General features: G+C 42.9%; 1 protein-coding gene and 1 long non-coding RNA gene across 7 annotated transcripts in view; one reads left to right on the top strand and one right to left on the bottom strand.

Annotated features, from left to right (window-relative positions):
- The window catches only part of LOC117826614 (cAMP-specific 3',5'-cyclic phosphodiesterase 4B-like), a 74,797-nt gene that overhangs the window by 4,105 nt on the left and 48,821 nt on the right, over window positions 1-21,871 (bottom strand). For all 4 annotated transcript variants that reach the window (XM_034702797.1, XM_034702796.1, XM_034702798.1 and 1 more), the window contains 4 exons: window positions 10,757-10,869; window positions 2,062-2,155; window positions 247-470; window positions 67-165 (listed from right to left, as the gene is read on the bottom strand). In XM_034702797.1, coding sequence (XP_034558688.1) covers window positions 67-165; window positions 247-470; window positions 2,062-2,155; window positions 10,757-10,869 — 530 coding nt within the window. The remainder of the gene's footprint in view (window positions 1-66; window positions 166-246; window positions 471-2,061; window positions 2,156-10,756; window positions 10,870-21,871) is intronic.
- Window positions 1-21,871, top strand: part of LOC117826623 — a 42,870-nt gene that overhangs the window by 18,795 nt on the left and 2,204 nt on the right. The window contains exon 3 of one of the 3 annotated variants that reach the window (XR_004634071.1): window positions 3,008-3,653. The exons of 1 other annotated variant lie outside the window; for it this stretch is intronic. This is a non-coding gene — a long non-coding RNA (uncharacterized LOC117826623). Of the gene's footprint in view, window positions 1-255; window positions 1,337-3,007; window positions 3,654-21,871 lie in introns of those variants that run through there. One more of the 3 variants, XR_004634072.1, reaches the window with a different exon arrangement.

The raw sequence follows: 21,871 nt of genomic DNA, 5'->3' as shown, positions 1-21,871 counted from the left end.
TGTAACGTTTTCACACTTTATTATGAGCTCTGTCTGAGTAATGAAGAGGAAGATGAAGGCACTCACCTGGAAGATGGTGTACATGATGCATGTGAGTGGTCGGTTATGGGAGTGCTCGGCCACTCTGAAGATATTAAGTCCCCATTTGTTGATGTCCTCCAGGTCCTGGTGGAGAGAATAAATGTTGAGTCTCTAATCACACTTCATACTTCTGATTCTTTTCTGCTTCATCCGTCCGACTCTTACCTTCGACAGCAGCTCCTCCTGGTCCGTCTTGACCCCAAAGCGGTTGCCGGTTCCTCCAGAGATGCTAGGCGTGTGGCTGACCTTCCTCACCCCGCTGATCTGAGTCATCATCCCACCCTGCTGCTGCTGCTGTTGGTGGTGGTGCTGCTGCTGCTGGCCCTGCCTCCTCTTCCTTTCCCTTGATTTAGGGACCGGACACGGGAGCTCCAACTCATTCTGCTTGTCTGAAAGGAAACAAAAACAGAAAAAGGAGGATTTAAAAAAGTGTCTTCAGTTGCTCCAGAGACAAAAACCAACCAGGTTAAGGGATGCTGGACTGTCTCTTGAACACCACGAGTTAACACGTGGAGACAGTTGACCTCTCACACCTATGTGACAACACATTGAAGCTGCACTAACACTTATTTAATTAGCAAACAGTCTTTCACTTACTGTTTACTCTGCTGAAAATAAATGTCAGCTGACAGAAAAATCTCAGCTTATGTAACTACATATTCAAAGACTGTTAAAGAGAGAGCAGTTTGGAAGATTTTACACTGCCATGAATATATTCAACTCTAACCAACACAGACTAGTCAATACATTTGAAATAGGAGGGGAGGGGAGGGGGGATTTTTGCTGCAAAACCTCCAGCAGATGTCTGGTTTTTGGGCTGCTCTTGTTTGTTAATCAAATAGTAAACATCATAAATACGTCACTTGGATTTGATTTCCAGCTTGTGAAATGTGGGAAAGTTCAGCACCCTGCATGAAATCTGAAAAAAAAATCTCCAGCAGCCCGTGCATTCGGGGAAACTGAACCACGTTGCGACAACAACCCCCAGAAACGTGGAAACCTGGCTCATTACGCCTGAATGACGTGCAAGGATGCGGGTGTGCTTTGGTGCATGTCACAAACTCCTGCAGCTGACAGTGTGCAAGACTCCCCCAGTGTGTATTTGTGCACCGTACACACACACACACATACACACACACACACACCGCAGCGAGACTAAAAAAAATGTATCAGAGCTGCATCCTCAACAGAGCACAAGAAGAAAGTGATCTCACTCCACCTGACAGGTGTTAAGCTGCAATGCAGACGACAATAAAACCACAAAGCTTCAAAGAAAAACCAAGTTCCTCGCTGTGCTTGTGTGCTTTTTTACTCAGTGTCTTTATCGTGCAGAGATCTCTCTCTCACTGCACCACTTCTAATACTTTCTATTTTTTCAGTCATGCAGCCCTCAGCCTGTTCTCCCCCTTTAGGTTTGTTTGAGAACAAAAAGATAGAGGTGTGTTTCATAGCAGCAGCGTGCACATGGCCACGCTGAGCATCCTGTCTGGGTGGATGACAGCGTTAAGTTTGATGGGAAGGTGGAGAACCTGAGGGGCAGACGAGCTGGCAGTGAGTCATGAAACGCTGTGGGGGCTTTGGGAGTCTGGGAAACACTGCTGCTGTCTTCCTGATGAATTATGCAGCCTCTGCAAGGACCTGATGGCACTGTACACTGGCTCTGCCTCCTTCTATTTACCCCGCAACTTTCCAGAGGGGAGTCTTCCCTCTGCATCCCTGACCACTCCTCCACTCTATATCTTCTTGCAGCTGGAGCGAGGGAACTCTCTGTCTCTCCCCTCCAGACCAGATCAAACTGGTTTGAGTGCACTGGGGCACACCAGGTACTTAGCACATGCTTTAAATGACCCCACAACCTCTGCCACACACACGTTGTCAGATTCCTGAAGGATGTCACCTCATTTTAGCTTTCCACTATCGTTAAGTACGCAGCAAATGTCATTACTGTGTGTGTGTTTGTGTGATTATTAACATGCTCACCTAGGAAGGTGTTGGAGATGTATTCTGACACTTGGTTGCCCGACCGACTCATCTCAGACAGGTGGCTCAGCTCCCGGTTTAACATCCTCTTGAACTGCAGGCAAAAAGATAAAAAATACATGAGGTTACATGATTGATGCAAAGAACACACTTTTCTTACATCATTTGAGCAGCGCTTCCGAGCAGAGGAATTAAGCATTTCCTGTTATTTTCCACTGAAATGTGTCCCATGAGAGCACGGCCTGTTGTTGTTTTTTTTTATGCGCCATGTAAGGATTTGTTTATGTCTTCTCTGTCCTGATTTTGGTAAGCCCCTGAGACACTTCACTGTATCATATTTCAGGAAACAAATACAGCGCATCATATCAAAATGAGTGTGTATGCTGCGTTTTGTCAGGGTAACACAATGTGCTTGTTGTTTCTCTGTGCACAAGAGAAGAACAATGTATTCCCTTCCAATCACACATAGAATAACTAACCTAAAAAACCTGGCATGTTTCCCCCGACAGTATACATGCATGCACACACACATGCACATACGAAAGCACACAGCCCCTTCCAGGACACACCTTGATGTATCCCCAGGACACAGAGAACAGGTAGTTGGCCTCAGGCATGGTGCTGAGCCGTGCTGAGCCCCTGGCGCTCCCCAGCAGAAGCACTGTACGCTCCTCTCTGAGTGGAACCCAAGGCTGCGCTCAGCCCTGCAGCCCGCAGCTCCAAAACGCCACCAAATCCCCGCCTTCCAATGCTGGACTGCAGTAAAAAAAAATACGCCCCCGCTGAACCACCAGAGAGGGGCTGCGGCGGACCCTTACACTACATCCCTGACCAAATATGCCCTCCTCATATCGTCGCCTGCTGTTTTCCCTGGATTGCAAAAGCTGCTGACGAGAGTGATGGAATCCCCCTTGGACTCAATCAATATTTCCTTCTCTTTCCTCAGATCCAAACCGTCTCTGTCTGTCTTCTGAAGTGCAATCTGAACGTTATCCAGCGGCACGGCAGGGGGAAATCCTGCCTTCGCGAGCCTGAATTGAACAAAGCATGAAGGAAGACTCCAAGACGCAGGGAGAAAGGAGAGGAGGGATGCGGAGAGATGGAGAAGACGAGGAGGAGGAGGAGGGGTTGAGCTTTAGCTGTAGAGTCCCCTGTGGCAAAGAGACTGATGGAGTCTCTTTCTCTCTTTGCCTCCCTCCCCTTGCAGAACACTGAGCCATGCACAGCACTGCAGAAAATGGGAGTTTGGAGAACCCCCCCTTATCTTTTCCTCTCTCTCTCTCTTCTGTGCTTTCTGCAAACCCCCCTCCCACTGTCTCTCTCACCCTCCTTCCCCATGCACTCCCCCTGTTCAGTAATGCAGAACAGATCCAATGCAGACTGCGCAATGTGAGGCTTCAAAGCACCACAGTGTTTATCACATGGCAGAAGAGATGCAGGGCTTTCAATTCACCAGGTCTTATTTTCTCATCATCACTTGCTCTCCACCTTTCAGTCTATGAGCCCCACAGCTCATCCCACACTTCTTTTCTTCTTCTTCTTACTTTTCCTCATTATCTTTAATGTGTGTGTTCTGCCTCTCTGCAGCAGCTCTGTGCATAAAATAAAAAAAAGACACAAAAAGAGACGACAGAAGAGAGAGTTTTCGGTCTGCCGCCCACCAGTTCGACCACCAATTGCACGACAACCTGAACGCCATGGCAACAGAGTCACATACCCCCACCCCTCCGTTGTTCTCACGGTGGTCCCCACTCTGAACGCAGTGCATCACATTGCATACATACACACAAGCCTGAACATGCACACACATTCAATGCACAGCGTAAGGGGTCTGAATGCTGTTAAAGGATAGTCACAGGCTGCAGATTCGTCAAGAGATGAAAATGTGATGCAAACCACATCCTAATCTTTATCATGAATTCAGAGGAATAATGGTGCATCGTTTATTTCCCTGACATGTGATTCTAATTTCCTGTTTTTATAACAAAAGAAGAAGAAAAAAAATCAGCCATTTTAGCCTTTTGCCAAGACTTTCTTTTTTACGTGCTACAATAAAACCTCCCTCTCTACAGAACCGCACCATCTCTGGTCTCAACAGCTGTCTAATAGCTGTCAAGCAGACGGCTAACATCCACTTGACTGTGAAACTTCAAAAAAACACTTTCAAAGCGCTGGCTGCACTCGCAAACCCCCGGCCAGCCAGAGGCTGTCCATAAAAATCAAAGAGAGCTCGTAAGGACAAAAATGTGAACTGGATTCAGACGCCTTCGCTCCATTCAAACGGCACACTTTGTAATTGATTCTTTTAAAGCAGCAACAACAGCGCAGATTATTGTGACCTGAAGGAAATGGATCGGGCACGAAGCCACATGTCAGCCACAAGGGGTCACATAGTTCAGCTCAGACACACAGCGTTTTGTTCGCAGCGTGACGACAAGTCTGTGTGAGTGTGTTCGGGAGAATAGATTACTCAATGCATGGCGATAACTCACACATCCTTTTACGTTAGTGCTCACTCAGAACAGACTCTCCTCTTTGGTAACATCCACATGTTGCATAAACTCAACTTGTGGTTGATTCTAGAGAAAGATGAGCTAGTGTGGATCATAAAGTTTGAATATTCAAACTTTATGAGCCACATCTCACTGGAGTCACAGTGTTAATGCAAATGCCTTATTTGGGTTTATGCCAAAACACTATTTAGATTGGACTAATTTCAGTAACTACTAAAAGTGTGCAAAGACAAATAAGTCTACATTTTGTCTCACTGGTTTAGACTTAGAGCTAAGAACAAAAGAGGCAAGAACATCAAAAAGTAATGACTAAAAAGGGAAGTCAAAATCAAACCTTCTTCATCCCTTCAGATATTTAAATCACTTTGCATCCCACTGATAAACTTTATCTTAAATAAGTCACCCTCCACACTCCAGCAGAACAATGTAAGCACAAACTTTCTCACCTTTTTCCAACCGGTGAGAATCTCAAAGTTCTTCTCCTGCTTTTCAGAACAACATAGTCCCATTGTCACTAAACAAAAACCTCAAACACAACTAGAAAAAAATAAGATATCCTGTTAGGGTTCTTCAAGTGTTAACTCCTCTTCGGTGCGTCTGCTTCCTCTCTCTATAGAGTCTTTAGTGAAGTGGAGTCAGGCAGGAAACATATAGCGATAGAGTCTGACTCTGACCGGCCTCTTTCAGTCTAACTGGAGATGAACGCTCCGCCCTCCAGCACAGGCCCGAGCATGTGTCCCCTCCTACTTCCCTTTTTCACTTGAAGGAGAACTTCACTTAAATCACTTACTGGTAGACGTCTTGCTCTCTGAGACGGCCTCGGGCGAATAACAATTAACATACCTGGGCTGAGCTTGTCACTGAAAAGTCCCTGACGGCGAGTTAAATAGAAAGATAAGCTGACGTAATATACGGGAAAATCACAGACTCCTCTGGAGAAGTCTTTAAAAGCTTGTTTTTAATGTTGACGTGAGCAGGACAGAGATAGAGATGATATTGCACAGCTTGAAATCCTAATGAAATACTTGGCTTTACAATCTGACACAAAGCAGAGTGGACTAATGCGTCCTCTGTCCTGTGTAAGGTTGTTTATTGTGCCAACACAAGTAGTGAGTTTCACAGTTTAGAAACACTAGAAAGACATTTCCTGGAAGTCATGGAACAAAAGTAGCTGAGAATAGGTTTACAGCCAAAGCGGGTCTCATTTACCTTCCTCCCTCTGGTTTATTTTCCATGCTCACATCAGATTACAGAGGTTTAACTTTTTAATTACAATTAGGCACCATAATCACTGCTGCAGCTTCAGTCAAACCGAATCAAAACACTATAATTTAATGTCCATTACCCCTGCTGCAGCTACAAACCCACCGCTACATCTGTTTCAATAATTTTGTCATTTTTTCCCCCTCTGAAGACGGCGGCGCTTCAAAGTCAGAGTGACCACACGTGAGTTAAAGTTTCCTACCCGCTCGGGGGCTTTGCTCGCTCGCTCGCACGCAAACCCACAGCGCCCTACCCTCCTTTAACTGGATTCAGATGGCAGAGTTTGTGCAAGGCCACCACCAGCTTCAGCGTGTTAGTGTGGCGGGGGTAATGATAGTGAGGAGGGGGGGGGGGGAGGTGGGCAGGGCAGCAGCTCCTCATGGCTCTGAGGTCACAGCGACCAGGCCGGCGGTCAGCAGGGTGTGTGGTCCCCGTTAGACGCGGATACACCTGCGCCCTTGGACGCTGGAAGAGGAGACACTTAGGGTTTTGACGGTGGGCTCAATTACATCCTCTCTGAAGAGAAACGGGCTCTTTGTCAAACATCACGTCATGTAAATGATGGGTAGGAGTGAATAGCCTGCAGATTCTGCGTTAAGTCAGGGATAATGTACACTGAAGGGGTCGTTACAGTCCAAAAAAACCCAGACACCATGAAGTTTGTGCAGGAATAACACCCCACTCACTGGACATAATCACCCTTATTACACTTCATTCAGCTTTTCTGCCTTGTCCTGTCAGCCACTCATTAATCACTGTGCACTCCCACACTGTATCCTCACAGTGCTCACATTATTTTCTTTCTAGAATTCTGAATGTGTCAGAATCTGATATTTGAGAATGATTACAGTGAGTCCTCCAGCTTCTGTGATCACAGCTGGGTTCTGGTGAATGGCTGTTTATGCCACATGTTACATTCAAACAATGATGGCGGAAGATTCTATGCAAAGTGTCAATTACTATCAACTCATCTCGTTCGTACGCATTCAAACGCCACTCAGCTTTAAGTGTGTTCCCTTAGGACATTTGATCAAACTGCCAACCTTTTCAATGAAGGACCGCTGACACCACCGCAGCGATCTTCTCTAGAGATTAAAATGATGCTGCAATAATAAGACTGTATTTGACATCAATTTTGCAAAAATTAACCCAGAAATTATTTCTTGCAACTTCCTGGCAGTTGCGCAACAACCCTGCACAGTGACGAATCTCAAGTTGAACATCATAAACTCTTGACCTACACTCTTTCAAAAAACAGTGTTGGTCAACAATGTTCTGTGCTGCTGGTGTTGGGTCATACAGACAGGCAGGACTCTGACTCACAGGGAACAATGTGCCCGGCCTGCCTGACCGAGCGGCTGTGCTTGCTATGCGTCTGCAGGGCCTTGTGCCCATTGTCTTGACAGTCCCAGTGACGCTGTTCTCTGTAAAGACTCAACCTGGCTGTATGGTCGAAGCGTAGTTATTGTCGTTTGGTAACCACGGAGAAGAGGAGAGGGGGGGAAGGGGAAATAAAAAGACAGGAAACTGGTGTCAGGGTCACAGTCACCCGTCACAGTAAGAACACACACCAACATCCCGAACCTCCCCCAGACCGCAGAGGAGAATACAGACGGAAATGGACAACGCCACTGTGGGTGTTTATAATCTGACGCCGCCATACTGTCTCCACTGTCTGCAGGAGGGTTGAGTAATAATGTGCACTGTAGAGTCATTTGGTTGACCTTTGCATGTATGACATGTATAGAAATGTATTTATATGCATCAAAGCAAATGGAAGTAATTACTGGAAGTTCTTTACTTTGTGCAGTACTGAAGTATCAAAACATGTTTTATTATTTCAACAACTCAAGGCTGAAGTTCTTTATTTAAACTTCAAATAAGAAACTGTATTTTTCATGCTGATGGTTGCATTCTTCATCTTCTCACAGATCTCTGCAGGTTTTTACACAAGTGATTCCTCTTCCACTGAACTAGGTATTTTGAACACTCCAGTTTTGTGAAATTACTTTCCTGATCTCATAGCTTCTTCTCTAGCATCATCTAGATGTTTACTTTTATGTGCAACAGGGATTTTTTAGCATTCAGCATTGACTTTTTTAGATGATAACGATGACATTTGAGAAGTGTTTATCTGTAGATCTATCTGATTTGATTCCTGGAGCTTCAAAGCTACAGTAAGTAACTTTAGAAAGATATGACTGATAACTAGTACTGGTGACTAATGTCTGGCTTGGCTTGCATATACAGGCCAGGTTTTCCCCTATCCGAATGAGCTGTGATAATTGATGGCGAGCTAAATAGGACGGAGCAGCTCCTTGATCTGTGTGAAACTCTCAACCCCTTATTCATCATCCATCCTACCAAGGCGGTAGGACAAGCTATCCCCCACACTGTTCAGCATCTTCTCATTTCCCATATCTGACTTTGACTTTTGGACTATTGCAGGACTTTTTGCCTCTGCCACGCTGAACTATATGGACAAATTCACCAACCTTTCATAACTGTGCAATAATTCATCTTACATTGGGAGTGACCTCTGAATAATTTGTTATTGTGCATGTTTTTTGATGAACTTTAACAAAAGTCAACATAACGGGTTGATCTTTGTTTTTTGTTTGTGATCCGGACACCATCATAATGGTTCTTTTAAGTTCATTGTTTATTTTGTTGTTTAAATACACACTATCTTTTTTCAAAACTTGATTTGGTCTCAAAATGGTGTTACAACCATCACAAGGTCAGAATTTGAATTTGTCCAAACTTTAGGTATACAAGGCTTATTATGGCACTCTCATTTAGCTCAGCTGTACCCAGTTGCTTTGAAGTTTGAATTGAAGTAAGCTGATATGCTATGCTAATATTGCAATATGGTAAAATAACAAAACAAGAGCATGTTACCACTGTTACTGTTCACACTTAAGCAAGCTAACATTAGCATTTAGTTTGTCTTATTTCCTGAGTGCAGCCTCAAGTAGCTGTTGGAATGCCTGTGGAGTTCATATGTTATTTTCCTTTGCTGAGGCACTAATGTAAATATTAAACTTGAAATTTTTAAAAAGTAGCAACAGCATTGCAGTCATCTGTAGTTGTTGGGAAACGCTGGCTGTTTTTGAAACGGCCTGCTACATACTACCTACTAATGTAGTAGGCAGTAGTAATAGGTACATACTGCGTTTGAATTTAACATGTAGTGTGACTGTTCTGTTGGATTTGTGTTGCAGTACGCTGGGCCAGACGTCACTGAATTTCCGGTTTTGGAAAGCGGAAGTAAACAAACGGCCAAACTGATAGAGAAACTGCTTCTTTAACATCCACTAATGATTTTAAAAGTTAGGAAGTGGTTTATATGACAACCAGTGGTTTACAAACTGAGTTCCCCCATCAAAAAAAGAAGAGAAAATCAGGTTAGTTTTGGCATACTGCAGATTTTGCTCTTGTTCACATACTACATACTGAATTTTGGCCAAATCAGTAGGTACTGCTAGCATAGTAGGCAGTTTCCAAAACAGCCAGTGTGTTCAAGATAGCCTCTTGTCATCAACGAAGTAGTGCTACATCCACAGCATTTAGAAAACTTTCCTTTGTGTAGACATGTCTAGTTTCATGCATGCAGGTGACATACAAATGGTGCAATGTTTTATTTGACCTACCAGATAGCACTCTGGTGACAATTGTGATTTAGCTTATTATATATTTTCAATGTATCATGCTAATTGTAACTCTTTGCACATCAGTTTGCAGAAGGGAAATGTTTTCTTCGTCAGTAATGTGCCACAAACCTTTGCAGCACTGTCAAAAAAACAGAAATACAGTACATGTGACCCTGCTCCAGAATTAGTGAAAAAAAAGTAGTGCTTTCAAAAGGATTGAAAAATGGTGACCTGCACCTTTAAAGTTGAAACACCCTTTCCCCTCGTGACTCTTTACTTTCTGTTAATCTTAAACTGAAGTCTGTCAAATAGATGCCTGTCAGTGAAGATTGACCTTTAGTGCCTTTAGTCACGTCACAGCAGAATGTGGACCAGTGTTTAACAGAGGTAAACATTACACCAGAGCCAATACTCTCTCCACGCTGAGATCAATGACAAATGTCTCTGTGTGCGGTATAAAACCATAGTGCATGTTCATCTGCAGCTCGGCCCGGTTGTGTAACATGCCATGTGTTAACTTTGAATAATTGAAGGAAACTGATGAGCAGAATAATGCTCTCCATGAAAATCATGCATCAATGCTATTAAAGATACCTGGAACTACGCAATCATGTATGCAAACTAAATGCTGCCGATACTTTCTGCAAGATATCCATAAAATGATTATGCCAGCCCGAACTCCACCACAGAGCGGCTGTTATTTTGCAAGTGCGTCAATGTGGCAAAAGGCAATTAACATTTTGCATACCCTGTGCAACAACCACGCAGCAACAAAGAGCAACTGTACGGCTGTTTACGAGTCAGGCGGATTATCACTAAGTAACAAACTCAATCTGAATATCTCTGACATCACACTAAAGAATACATACCATTAGAACAACTTCATTATCTTGGACAGCTATTCCATTATTAACCAGAAGAAGCTTAAACCTGGGAGATTATTATGACAAGACGGTGCTTTGTTCCCAGGTGCTCTCATGGGGATCATCATATCAGTGGATAGAGCAAGCAGTGAACAAACTAAACTCATAGTAAGAGCATCAAAATATTTGTGCAGCAACTTTTGAAACTGCATTAATAGAATTCCAAGAATTTTGGAGTTTTTGCAAGATGATGCTTACCAAAGATGCCTCCACGCATCCTTATTTTTAAAGTCACATTTTTAGGATGCAAACATTTTCAAGAAACGTTCCATATGCACTGTTTGCACATATACACTTGTTGCATGCATGCATATACAAATTTATAAGTAGTGAATAGTTCTACCTTGTTGGAGGCCATATCACTGACTGAGCGGTAGGTCTGGATGGTTTCCAACTGGTCCAGACACCAGTCCAGCTCCTCCATGGTTTCCATCGCCAGCTTCTGGTAGGACTCATCTGCCAACAGACACATGGACACGTAATCAGACCGGAGAGGATCCACGTCCATTGCGGAGCCCCCCGACACCAAGCATGGAGGTCCGAGGGTCCCGGGGTGGCTTGATCTCACAGAGGACTGCCCGGCAGGACATCCGGGAGTCGTGGAGGAAGAGGGAGAGGTGTGTACACAGAGCTCCTTCATCTCGTTTCACTCCACCACCTCAGAGAAGTTCAGGGATGTCTAACTCTCAGACAAACTGAGGCTAGAGTTTCTGTTTGCAGACGCTCACTCTGTAGTCTCTTTCTCTCTCAGTAACCCCTCTTCCCTCTTGCTCTCGTGCGCTCTTCAAACCCCCTCCCACTCTGTCTAGCTTCCCCCGCCCCCTCTCAGGCTCCCCTTGCAGGACTGCTCTGCTAAGCTGAGCTGGTGGCATGCAAACTAGGCGGTCTACTGCCTCCTGCTGTTGACGTGTCTGTGACCCCCCTCTCATTTGAACACATACAAATGATGTGTACATACAGATACAGTGCACAAACAAACCACCTGAGAAGTCTTTTTGTGCACTATCTTTACATTTCTGATGCAAATAAATGCAGCGCTATTATCTTTATACATAAAACCTAAAGGGAGAGAAGTTAAAGTGAAGAACCTGCATGAACTCATCTGACGCACTCTGCTGCTAAGACAACCCTCACAACTCCCTCCACTTCCTCTCTGAAAAGTGCAGACCACTTCAAGGCTTCACTCTGCTGATCTGCAGCAGCAGCTCACACCGCCATGATTCACAAACTGGCTCTCTCCTCTCTGAACCTCTCTGAGGGAGGAAAAAAAAATTAAATGAAACACCAAACTCTGTGTTTGCACAAGCAACACAAGAGGCAAACTTTGACTCCCTGTATTGAGGGGGGGGGGGGGGGGGGGGGGGGGGGGGGGAGGAGGCCAGGCCATGGTCTTGTTGTGTGCCAAAGAAACTAAAGTGCTTCCTCTTTGGCCCTGAACTCACACAAAACATGGAGCGGAATTATTACTGAATGCCGGCTCGAGAATCACAGCTGTCATTTGTTGAAATACCTCGTCATTAGCAGTTATTACTCACATGTGGGTAGACGCACGCGATTTAGAAGTGAAAAAGTGCTTTATGAGAATTTCTCTGAAACTATAAAACACGAGGAAACAAATTAAAAGCATCTTTCTCTGATGTAGCATGCAGAAGGTTGATTCAACAAATTTCTGCCCGGAGGGAGTGCACGCTGAACGCATCTGGATCTCCCCACCTTTCTTTTTTCTCTCTACTTCATAGGCCTTCACACATGGAAGAAATTTACCCCATATGCTTAGCACAACAGGACAGCCAGCGTGCTGCTCCCCAATTTACGTCAATATAGTGGATCAAAGCACTTCAAAGCAGAGTGATGGCGCACAGACTCTGAACCGCCGCTGCTTAACAAAGAACTTCAGGGAACTCAGACAGTATATGCACAGTCAAGGAAACCTTTAAAGATATCAGAGGAGGATGATGACAAGGCCCCTCTTAATCTATCAGAGTCAAGTTTCAACCGTTTAAGACTGACTTTGCTTTTCAGAAACCAGGCCACCAGCTCCTCAGGTTACAAGAGCCGACTGCTAGCACTAGCCTCATTCTTCAGGTCAGACACATTTTCCTTTACTTCAGCTCGAGGTTGGAGAATTCAAGGAACCCTTGGCGATAATATACTGCTGGAAGCCAAGCTTCCTGGCCCAAACTATTCACAAGAACCACCGGCATCCAAGTCATGTAAAAGTCAGTGACACAGAGCAGAAAGTACAGCATCAAAGCAGCTCATGCACAAGGCGTTGAGCTGTTGAAACTGGTTATACACCAACGTGCGGCCGTCTTGAGCCATAGGAGCAGGAGACCATGCCAAGTAGGTGCAACCACATCCTGCCCCCTTTCCCTCCGATGAGGACTTATAGAAACATTCTGCAGTTGAGGAAACTTCAAAGACTTGGCTCGTCCACACCGCCTTCATGACCGCGAATCAAGCCAGTTTGAAGCTGGCGGCTGATTCATTACACAGTCCAGGATCTGATGGCAGTAAAAACCGTCAGATGTAGAACAAAAGATTTTTGGTTTTGGTGTCTGGCTCCAAATCACTTGTCTAGAGCAAGATCAGTGAAGCAGAACTTCACATTTTCATCTGTTGTTTTTCCTCAAAATGACAACAGCCGGACCCGAGGCCACAAATCTCCAACATGACTTCAGATCAGTATAGTTTTAGTTTAAATAAGGTTAAGCACAAACTAACGCTCATGGTGGACGCAGATAAAACAGCTGAATCCATCATCACTTTTGGTTGATAATAAATACAGAGCTAAATGAGCCGACACATTTCACAATGTCACCAGTCAAAGGTGGCGTGACGCACATTCAGTCTGAAAAACCTGCAGCCAGACAGAGAGCGAGGTACTTTTCCAGCCTCTCGTTTCACTGGAAGTTTTTTTTCCCTGCTCGAGTCCTAATGCTTTGGCCATATGCTGGAGGCTGCAGAGAGGACAACAGACCTCAGTGTGCAGACAGACCCCGTCTAGCTCCCCCCCTCTTCCCTGGTTCCCTCCAACTCTCTCCCCAAAAGGGCCACAAACTGGCCTCTGTGAGAGCCATCAACTGCACCAACGACTGGGACTGGACTCCAACGTCCCCCCACCTCCACCTCCCACCTCCATTCTCCATTCCCACCTGAGACACCTTCCGCTCACATCCGCCTCACACTGCTCCTCTCTGTGCTCTCAATCCATCCCCCCAAAAACCTGTTTCCCTGGCTGACTGGATACAAATCAGAGTGCAGAGCTGGACACCCTTCACCATAACACTATCATGTGATCAGCTAGCACAGGGGTTCTCAAACGTTTTTGGCTCGTGTACCCCCTTTCAAAAATAATTTCAGCCAAGTACTTTTATGGCCGAGAAAGTTTTTCAGGAAATGGTGTGGAAAAATAAAACGAATAAATATATGCGTGTGGTTTTACAGTGTCATAATTTAAATATATGCATGTGGTTTTACAATGTCATAATTGAAATGAAAGATGACAGAAATTCTATACTTATGTAGTGCAATAATTTTCAGAATTAATTAAAGATTGAGGCAGCTAGTACCTTTGATGGCCCAAGGAGCACACTGATTTATCTGTCAAAGAAGAAGCATTTCAACCACCTGAAAGAATATGCTCAATTTGGAATTAGAGCCCTATTTGATGTTGCATTGAAAAAAAAAATTGAATGCTGTTGATAAAGTTGCAGCTGTAACTTGCTAAATGCTGCAAAGTGCTCTGCTCATGGTGGATTAAGATGAGATCAGACTGAGTCCTGTCTGTAAGATAGGACTGGATCTTATTCTGTCTTGATGTTGAGTCTTTGTTAATAATTTAACATAGGAGTATGGTCTAGACCTGCAATGTTTGTAAAAAGTGTCTTGAGATAGTCTGGTTCTGCTCGAGGTTTCCGCCTGTTAAAAGGAAGTTTGTCCTTGCAGCTGTAACTTGCTAAATGCTGCAAAGTGCTCTGCTCATGGTGCATTAAGATGAGATCAGACTGAGTCTGGACTGGACCTTATCCTGTCTTGATGTTGGGGCTTTGTTAATAATTCAACATAGAGTATGGTCTAGACCTGCTCTGTTTGTAAAAGTGTCTTGAGATAACGTTTGTTGTGATTTGGCGCTATACAAATAAAGAGTGATTGATTGATTGATGATGGCAGCAGCAGGAAGAGACTGTTAGCTTTGGACTTTTATTGCTTCGTGATTAAAGTGTTGACACTTGACAGCCCTAAGAGTAGCATAATTCAAACACTGGCACTACAGTAAGCAGACTTCCCTTTAATATGAAATACCTTTACACCAGGGGCAAATCATTCCCTGTGTAAGCAGCTTCACAAGCTGTGTGTACAGATGAGGTTTTCATGCAGTATTGCATTTTCATGGGGAGCCTGACTGTACACAGTGACTAATGTGGCTTATTCCTTGTTTATTCAGACTAATTCAACTTGTCTGGGAGTAATGGGGCCAGTTTAAACAGAGGGTCATTGAAGAAGACTTGAGTCATCACAAAGTCAAAGAGTAAACAGCCGCAAGCTATCTGCATGTACGTAAACACACATTCCTCATCTAGACCTCAGCATATCAGGAAGGAGGAAATGCCGTCTTCGACACTGATACGCGCAGAAACCAACGGTGTTTGTTTCACTTTGTTCTCCACGTGGAGTTGAGACAGATGGTGAATCATTCTTGTATCACCCCCGATGTACGTCAATTTAAACCAAAGATGACAAACGGGGAAAAAAAGTGTTGACATGAAGAGAAACAGAGGAGGGGAGAGAAAACTGAACCAGCTTAATTATTGTGGGTGTCGGTCCAATCAGAGAGCAGAACAGGGAGGTTGATGATACAGGTGAACACACACCTAGTTGGAAAATAACCTTTAATTCTGGGAATAATGAGCAAGACATGGCGAGAGTAAACTTCAGTATTTGCTCTTTAAATAAAACTAAACAAACTACACTGCTTTATTATTCTATTTGCACACCATGTACTGCTCCAAATTTAGAAAGTTTGTTTAGCTACAGCCAACATTTGAACAGTTTTTGCTGTTTTTTGCTGACCAGTTTCGTGTTTTTGTTTTGTGTTTCAATATGTTTATTAAGGAAAACAAGATCTCCACAAAGCATCCACATTGACATTCAATTTTCATATAACAGTGTAATTCAAAAGGCCTGATCTCACAGACTACATCATCATTAATTCGGGTCATTCATTCCTTATTATCAGGCAAAACTGTCTTTATCATAGAGTTAACAGTAGAACAATAACTATCCCACCCTCCCCCCTCCCTCAACCCTCCCATGGAGTGCTACCTGACAATGTACAAAAAGCTGATCATTTCAGCTCTGCAAAAAGGAGATCAGTGGCTGCCAAATTTTTCAAACTTCTCAAGTCTGTTTTTAAGAACAAATCTAATTCTCACTAAATGAAGTGTGTCCGTCATCTCCGTTAACCATAATTTGAGGGTAGGTGCGTCTTTCTTCTTCCAAAATAGGAGGATCAGTTTCTCAGCAGTAAGCAGCCCATGAGATAAAAGACGTTTTTTAGAGACTTGGAGATTCCTGAGCCTCTCCGACACCCTGAAGATGATCAATATGGGATCAGGTTTTAATCTCAACCCCCAGAACTTGTGAAAGAAAATTAAAGATACCAGTCCAGAATTTCTGCAAGCTGGGACACAGGGCATAACTGTGTGTTAAATTTGATTCTGTTGAATTGCATTTATCACAGTGTGGTGAAATTTATGTTTTTGTTTTGTAAATTATTTATTTATCTTTATATAATTAAAAGAAAATCAGCAAAATTACAAAAAAAAACAATATGCATGCTTTCCGATTCAGCATTGGTAAAATATTTCTTTAGAACTTTCAGCAGCATAAAGATAAGATGTTAAAGCAAACTATTAATATCTAACTCATTTATATTCAACTGCTGCATCATTCTTTGCATCTGTTATTTTTTGATGTTGCAGGACCTGACCTTACTTCCCCGCAGGTATCACTACTCTCTGACAGGTTGTGATGTAACATGTCATAGTGGTGTGATGTTTAAAATGATGAACTTGTTGTGTGATGGCCTTTTACGGTAAAAGTCCAACCCCGAAACCTGACAATCAGCTTTTGTCCTCTTTCACAAACAACCTGATTATGTCTCTTCATAGTTTACAAGTACAGTATTATCCCCTCACCTATCAAAACAAAAGGCTTCAAGTCTTATAAAAACAATCACACACACACAGACAGACACACACACCTAATCAGGGCCTGTTTGACAGCTCTCTCACAATGCACCATGGAGCTGTGTTGGCACGGGCCAGCCTGAGGGATGGGCCGAAGCAAGGTTTATGACTCTGCTGACGTCAATGACATAATTCAAATACTTAACCAGGCTGCACGCTTCCAGCCCTCCGGATCCTCTCCTCTGGCTGCTGGCCTGGAAAACCCGACATGGACTCCTCATGTGGAGCAGAGTAGCAGCTGCAGCAGCAGAGGAGAGGAGCACAGCGGACTGCCCAGACCAAAAACTGACAGGTCAAGTTTGTTCTGGCTGTCAGTTTGTGTTCAGCTGTTCATCCACTAACACTTTACACTTCATTACATTTGCCCCGTCCTGACAAAAGGCCTCTATACTTCATGGTGCACTTTCTATGCATGCAAACACAGCTGCCCACACTCTACAACACTCCCACCCTGATTTGAAAATGAGTAAGTGTATATTTCATCAACCTGGAGATTACTTCCAATTAACAGTCCCTTTCCTCTGTATTCCTTAAGATGGACCTGTTTGAGATTAGTCAGTCATTACTTCTCTGTAAGGACATGTTTATAAAAAAGAGACAAAAGATGAATGAGCAAGGATTACTGAGCGGGGCCCCACGCCCTGCCCAGTTTACGCACAAAGTCACGTGTGTGTTTACTTTCAAGGCAAAGAATGTGTATGTTTTCTGCCGGGCTTAATCCCCTTGCACGGTTTGCTGTGCATTCAGATCCTAGAAACACTCCGACTGACCAGCTGACATTAATCCCGCATAGAGAGATGGAAAAATGTAGGCAAAAATACAAAAACACCATAGACTTACATTAATAAAGGATAATATCAAAGCATAATGATGATTAACCCTCTGTCCAAAAAGTCTACGTCAAGGAAGTCTCAAACAATGCACCTCAAATCCCTTTTCCCCTGAAGGGCCTTTAATGAGATGTGATGAAAGAGCACTGCACTGGAAACACATTAAGACAGAGTGCAATATTAGAATGAAAGATTAATTAAAGTTAACCCTGATTCAAAATGATGGAACAGTTCCTCTTACTTGTTCCACATAAATCAAATGAAAAACAACAGAACTGTTTTAGATCATTGAATAACAAATAATCCACATTTAGTGCTTCCTATGAATCCTGTGAATTTGACAGATTTACAGTTTAATCAGGAGACTGAAATGTTTGGTATTTAAAATGTTGGTATTGAAACAATTGAGCTTAGCGTGGCATGGAGACTGGAAACTTTGGGGAACAGCAGGCATGGCTCTATTTTTATCTGTGGGATAACAAATGTGCATATTAGAGATGGAACAAAATATCTATGTGGGAGTATATGGGTAGCTCTTGCGATGCAGTTATTGTATAGTTTGTACCAAATATTCACATATATATATATCTTTAAATATGGCACCCTAAACGCATTTCTTTTCCATTTTGACGCACCACATCACAACTTTTTGACTCCTTCCAGTGGCTCTTGTGACAAACCTAAACTTTTAGAGGCATTCAGTATTCTCCAGATTTCAAGATGTATCATTTTATGATTTTCTTTCCATCTATTAACTATCGTAGAATCACTATATCATGACAGTGCTGATCTTGTTGACACGTATTGAGTGGCGTTTTCAGATCGCACCTTGGCTTACGCTTAGATTCCCACCCAAATAACTGTATCCATTTTTAATTTCCAACAACAACTTGTGGTATTATGTGAGTTTTTGTACTGGAATATTTCTTAAGAGTTGAATCTTGGGGCGCTGGTGGCCTAGCGGTCTCAGCACCCAATGTATAGAAGCTATAGTCCTCATCCCAAAGATCGCTGGTTCGACTCCCGGCCAGTCGACCGTTCACTGTATGTCTTCCCCAACTCTCTACTCCCCGCGTTTGCTGTCTCTCTTTAACTGTCCTATACAATAAAGGCGAAAAAGCACCCCAAAAAATATGTATATATCTCTTTAAGAGTTGAATCTTTCCAGTTCAGATATATGGTGTCCAAGTTCAGTTAATGCACATTTTTTTTTCCACTTTTCTTAACCTATTAGAAAATAAACAACATTCAGGGTGTCAATTTGTCGCATCATGTGTCCCATGTACAGGTGCTGCATAACCTGTGGCACCTTGCAGCACGTTATTCCCCAATTTATCTTTTTTGTTTGCAACGCTATTCACCGTTAAGTCTCTAAGTAAAGGCATCAAAGCTAAAAATTAAACTTAAGAAGGAAAAAAAACACAAAAACAAACAAGATTTATGTATCCGTGATTTTGCTGTGAACGCCCACGGGTAATCCTGAATTATTTCTTCTTGTGCACCACGCCAGTGTAATCTTAGCTGTAGCTAATTTCCTTCATGCTTAGCGTGTACAAACAAGCTAACTTTAAATTTCAGAGATAATTTGATAAAAGAGTTCTTCAGAATGTAAGCCTCAGGGAGAAAGTAGAAAGCATTTCTAACAGTATTTCTTTGTCTTGTTCAATGCACGAGAAGTATGGAAAATGTAAAGTGAATTGGTCAAACTGTTCATTAGTTTTCTCCAGAGAAATATTCATTAAGTCGGTGTTCCTTTTGGTGCATGGACACAATACATACCAAGCAGAACTATAGAAAGTCTACTTGTTCATACAGATTTTGTCATCCTTGGTGGGTCATCTGAAGTCAACGACAGTGGCCTATTTAAGAAAACAGGCCCCACTTGGGTTTGGGTTTATTCCTTAAGGCATTGAGTAAACATTAATTTCTCAAAAGGAACATGGCCCCCTAGAACGTGATGTTTTGCATCCTCCTCTTGGTCAAATGACTAACCAAGGTCCCTGGACCCCCCTCCATCTGTGACAATGTTCAACTAAAGCCAGTAATGACCGTTACAGATTAATCAGCAGTCCTTGACGGTCACAGACGTCAGCATCTCGAATTTTCCTCAAAAGTACCATTTATCATGCGTAATATAGAACAAAGCCTATAATCTGAATGAATCAGGGAAGAGTGAGTCCTTTGTTAGCCGCCGGGCTCATGGGACCGCATGTGATGGAGCCGAAACAATTTGTGAAGCGTAAATTCAGACCCGCACACAAAAAAACACTTCAATCCCGTCACGTTACTTGAGTAAGATTGGTTAACAGAGAAAACCGCCTGCAGTGACGCATGTGAGGCTGAACTGATCTTTAATATACCCCCCAGTTTTCTGATTCTTGTACTCTTTCACCCAGTCACTGTGGTCACGTTTCTGCTTTTTGTTTATTTATCAAATCCGACCTTTCTTTCTGCTTCTCCCATATCGCATCTGATTAAAAGGCTTCAAAAATGCTGACGTCTCTCTGCGACCTTTGCTGTGTTTTTGTTCTTTCCTATCTCCCTCCCTGAAACAATCTCTCACTCGTTCTTGAACCCACTCAGTGTCTCCGTGTAACTTCACCATCATCCTACAATAATTCACACTACCCTCTCTGCTGTTCTCATAAGTTTCACTTTATTTTCCTGCAGCCATTTCAATCCCTTTATGAGAATATTCAAGGTCTCTAATCAGCAATCTACATTGAGCTCATGCCCAGAAAGCCACAGGTAGTGTTATCGTTTTTCAAATAGGGGATGTTGCCTCACTGAAAACAGAGACTCAAAACAGGAAAAATCTGTTCTCCTTTTCCGCTCAAAGAGTTGATGAAAAGGAGACAGCGAGCAGGATCAGGGAGGATGTGAGAGCACCTTTCTTTGTGGTATTGTTAATTGTTGTACTCTCCTCTGAAACTAGTCAGACAATTACTATTATGCAGCAGCAGCAGGTGTACCGAACGCTCCTTATAAGGTAATGAAAGTTTGATGACGTTAATATTAAATGTGGGTCAGGAATAAGAAAGATACGTACTCTGTGGTTCAAACGAATTAAACATTTAGAATCATGTTTGTTTCCTTATTCTATAATGACAACGGGATGGTTTCACTCGTCACAGTTTGCTCTGAGAAGGTCAAGGTTTGTGAGAAGTGTGGAGGAGGAGGAGGAGGAAGGACAATAAGAGCCGAACAGTTGTCTTGTATTTTTTCCTGCTGCGGGACGCTCCTAGCAGCCCATCTGTGCTGATAGGAAGTGGAGAGCTGCTGTGTGCAGGCCGTGCTGACGTCAATCGGGCTTGAAGAACCAGTGCAGCAGGAACTAATATCCACACTTCCCTCCTCCCTTTTCTTTCACCCGTCCTCTCCCTCCTTCACTTCTTCCTTCATGCGAATCTGAAACTATAAATCTCCCTCTTTGGTTCTCACCCTTTTTCTCATTCCTTTCGCCTCAGCTTAACGTCAGTGCATGTCATTTTTTTCTGTTGTTATCAAGTCATGGTTTTCCTGTAACGACTCAAGATTACAGCTTCTGTGCGCACGTGTGAAAACACTCAGAGATAACAGTTTGTGCAGGATTGTAAACATTTATCACCGTGTTGCTTTGGAACATTTTTATACAGAATCAGAAACTCCAATCTAAGTCTAAGTAAACTAATGAAGCATTTGCATGCAGGGACTGACCATGAAATGTTTAATGCGAGTGTGTGCAATGCAGAAAAGGCACATTCTTTTTTTATTCACTGCACCAACTTCCTATATGCTAGGGCAATTCAATGTTTATCAAGCCTTCTTCCAATTTTGAATGTCAAAGATAGTCAATATCTATCTTTGTCTCATGTATTAAACTGCAGAAAATAAAATGTGTGTTTCAGAGTATTAAGTTTAATTATTTTTCATCTTGCAAATCTTTAGTCTTTGGACAGCTGCATTGCATGTACATGTTATGACATGCATTTCCTTCCCAATAATTATGCCAATATCTGGACTTGAGTATAGGGAAATGCAGGGTTCTCCTGATAATGTATACATAGTATCGACGGTGTATGTAATTCTTGTCATAGCCAGGCCGTTTTCTGATGTTGTTAATTTCCCTGAAATACACACATCTTTCTGCTCTGGAAAAGTAGTGGGTAGTTTAATTCCTAACAAAGATTTTATCTGCATAAACTTCTGTTTATGTGAAGAAGAAGCAAGTAAATATTTCCGGGGGCGTGTTCATACTGGTATCAGATAAGTGAAATCACTGTTGTTTTTCTCTTTTGTCTGTATAAGAGGCATTTCAGATCATTATCAAAATGCTGATTGCATTCATGTTCCATTTGATCAAAACATGTAGATTTATTTATTTATATAATGGTTGAC

The sequence above is a fragment of the Notolabrus celidotus genome, chromosome 15, assembly GCF_009762535.1.
Source record: "Notolabrus celidotus isolate fNotCel1 chromosome 15, fNotCel1.pri, whole genome shotgun sequence".
NCBI lineage: Eukaryota > Metazoa > Chordata > Actinopteri > Labriformes > Labridae > Notolabrus > Notolabrus celidotus.
The sequence above is the reverse complement of the archived record's forward strand: the minus strand, read 5'-3'. Positions and strand labels throughout refer to the sequence as shown.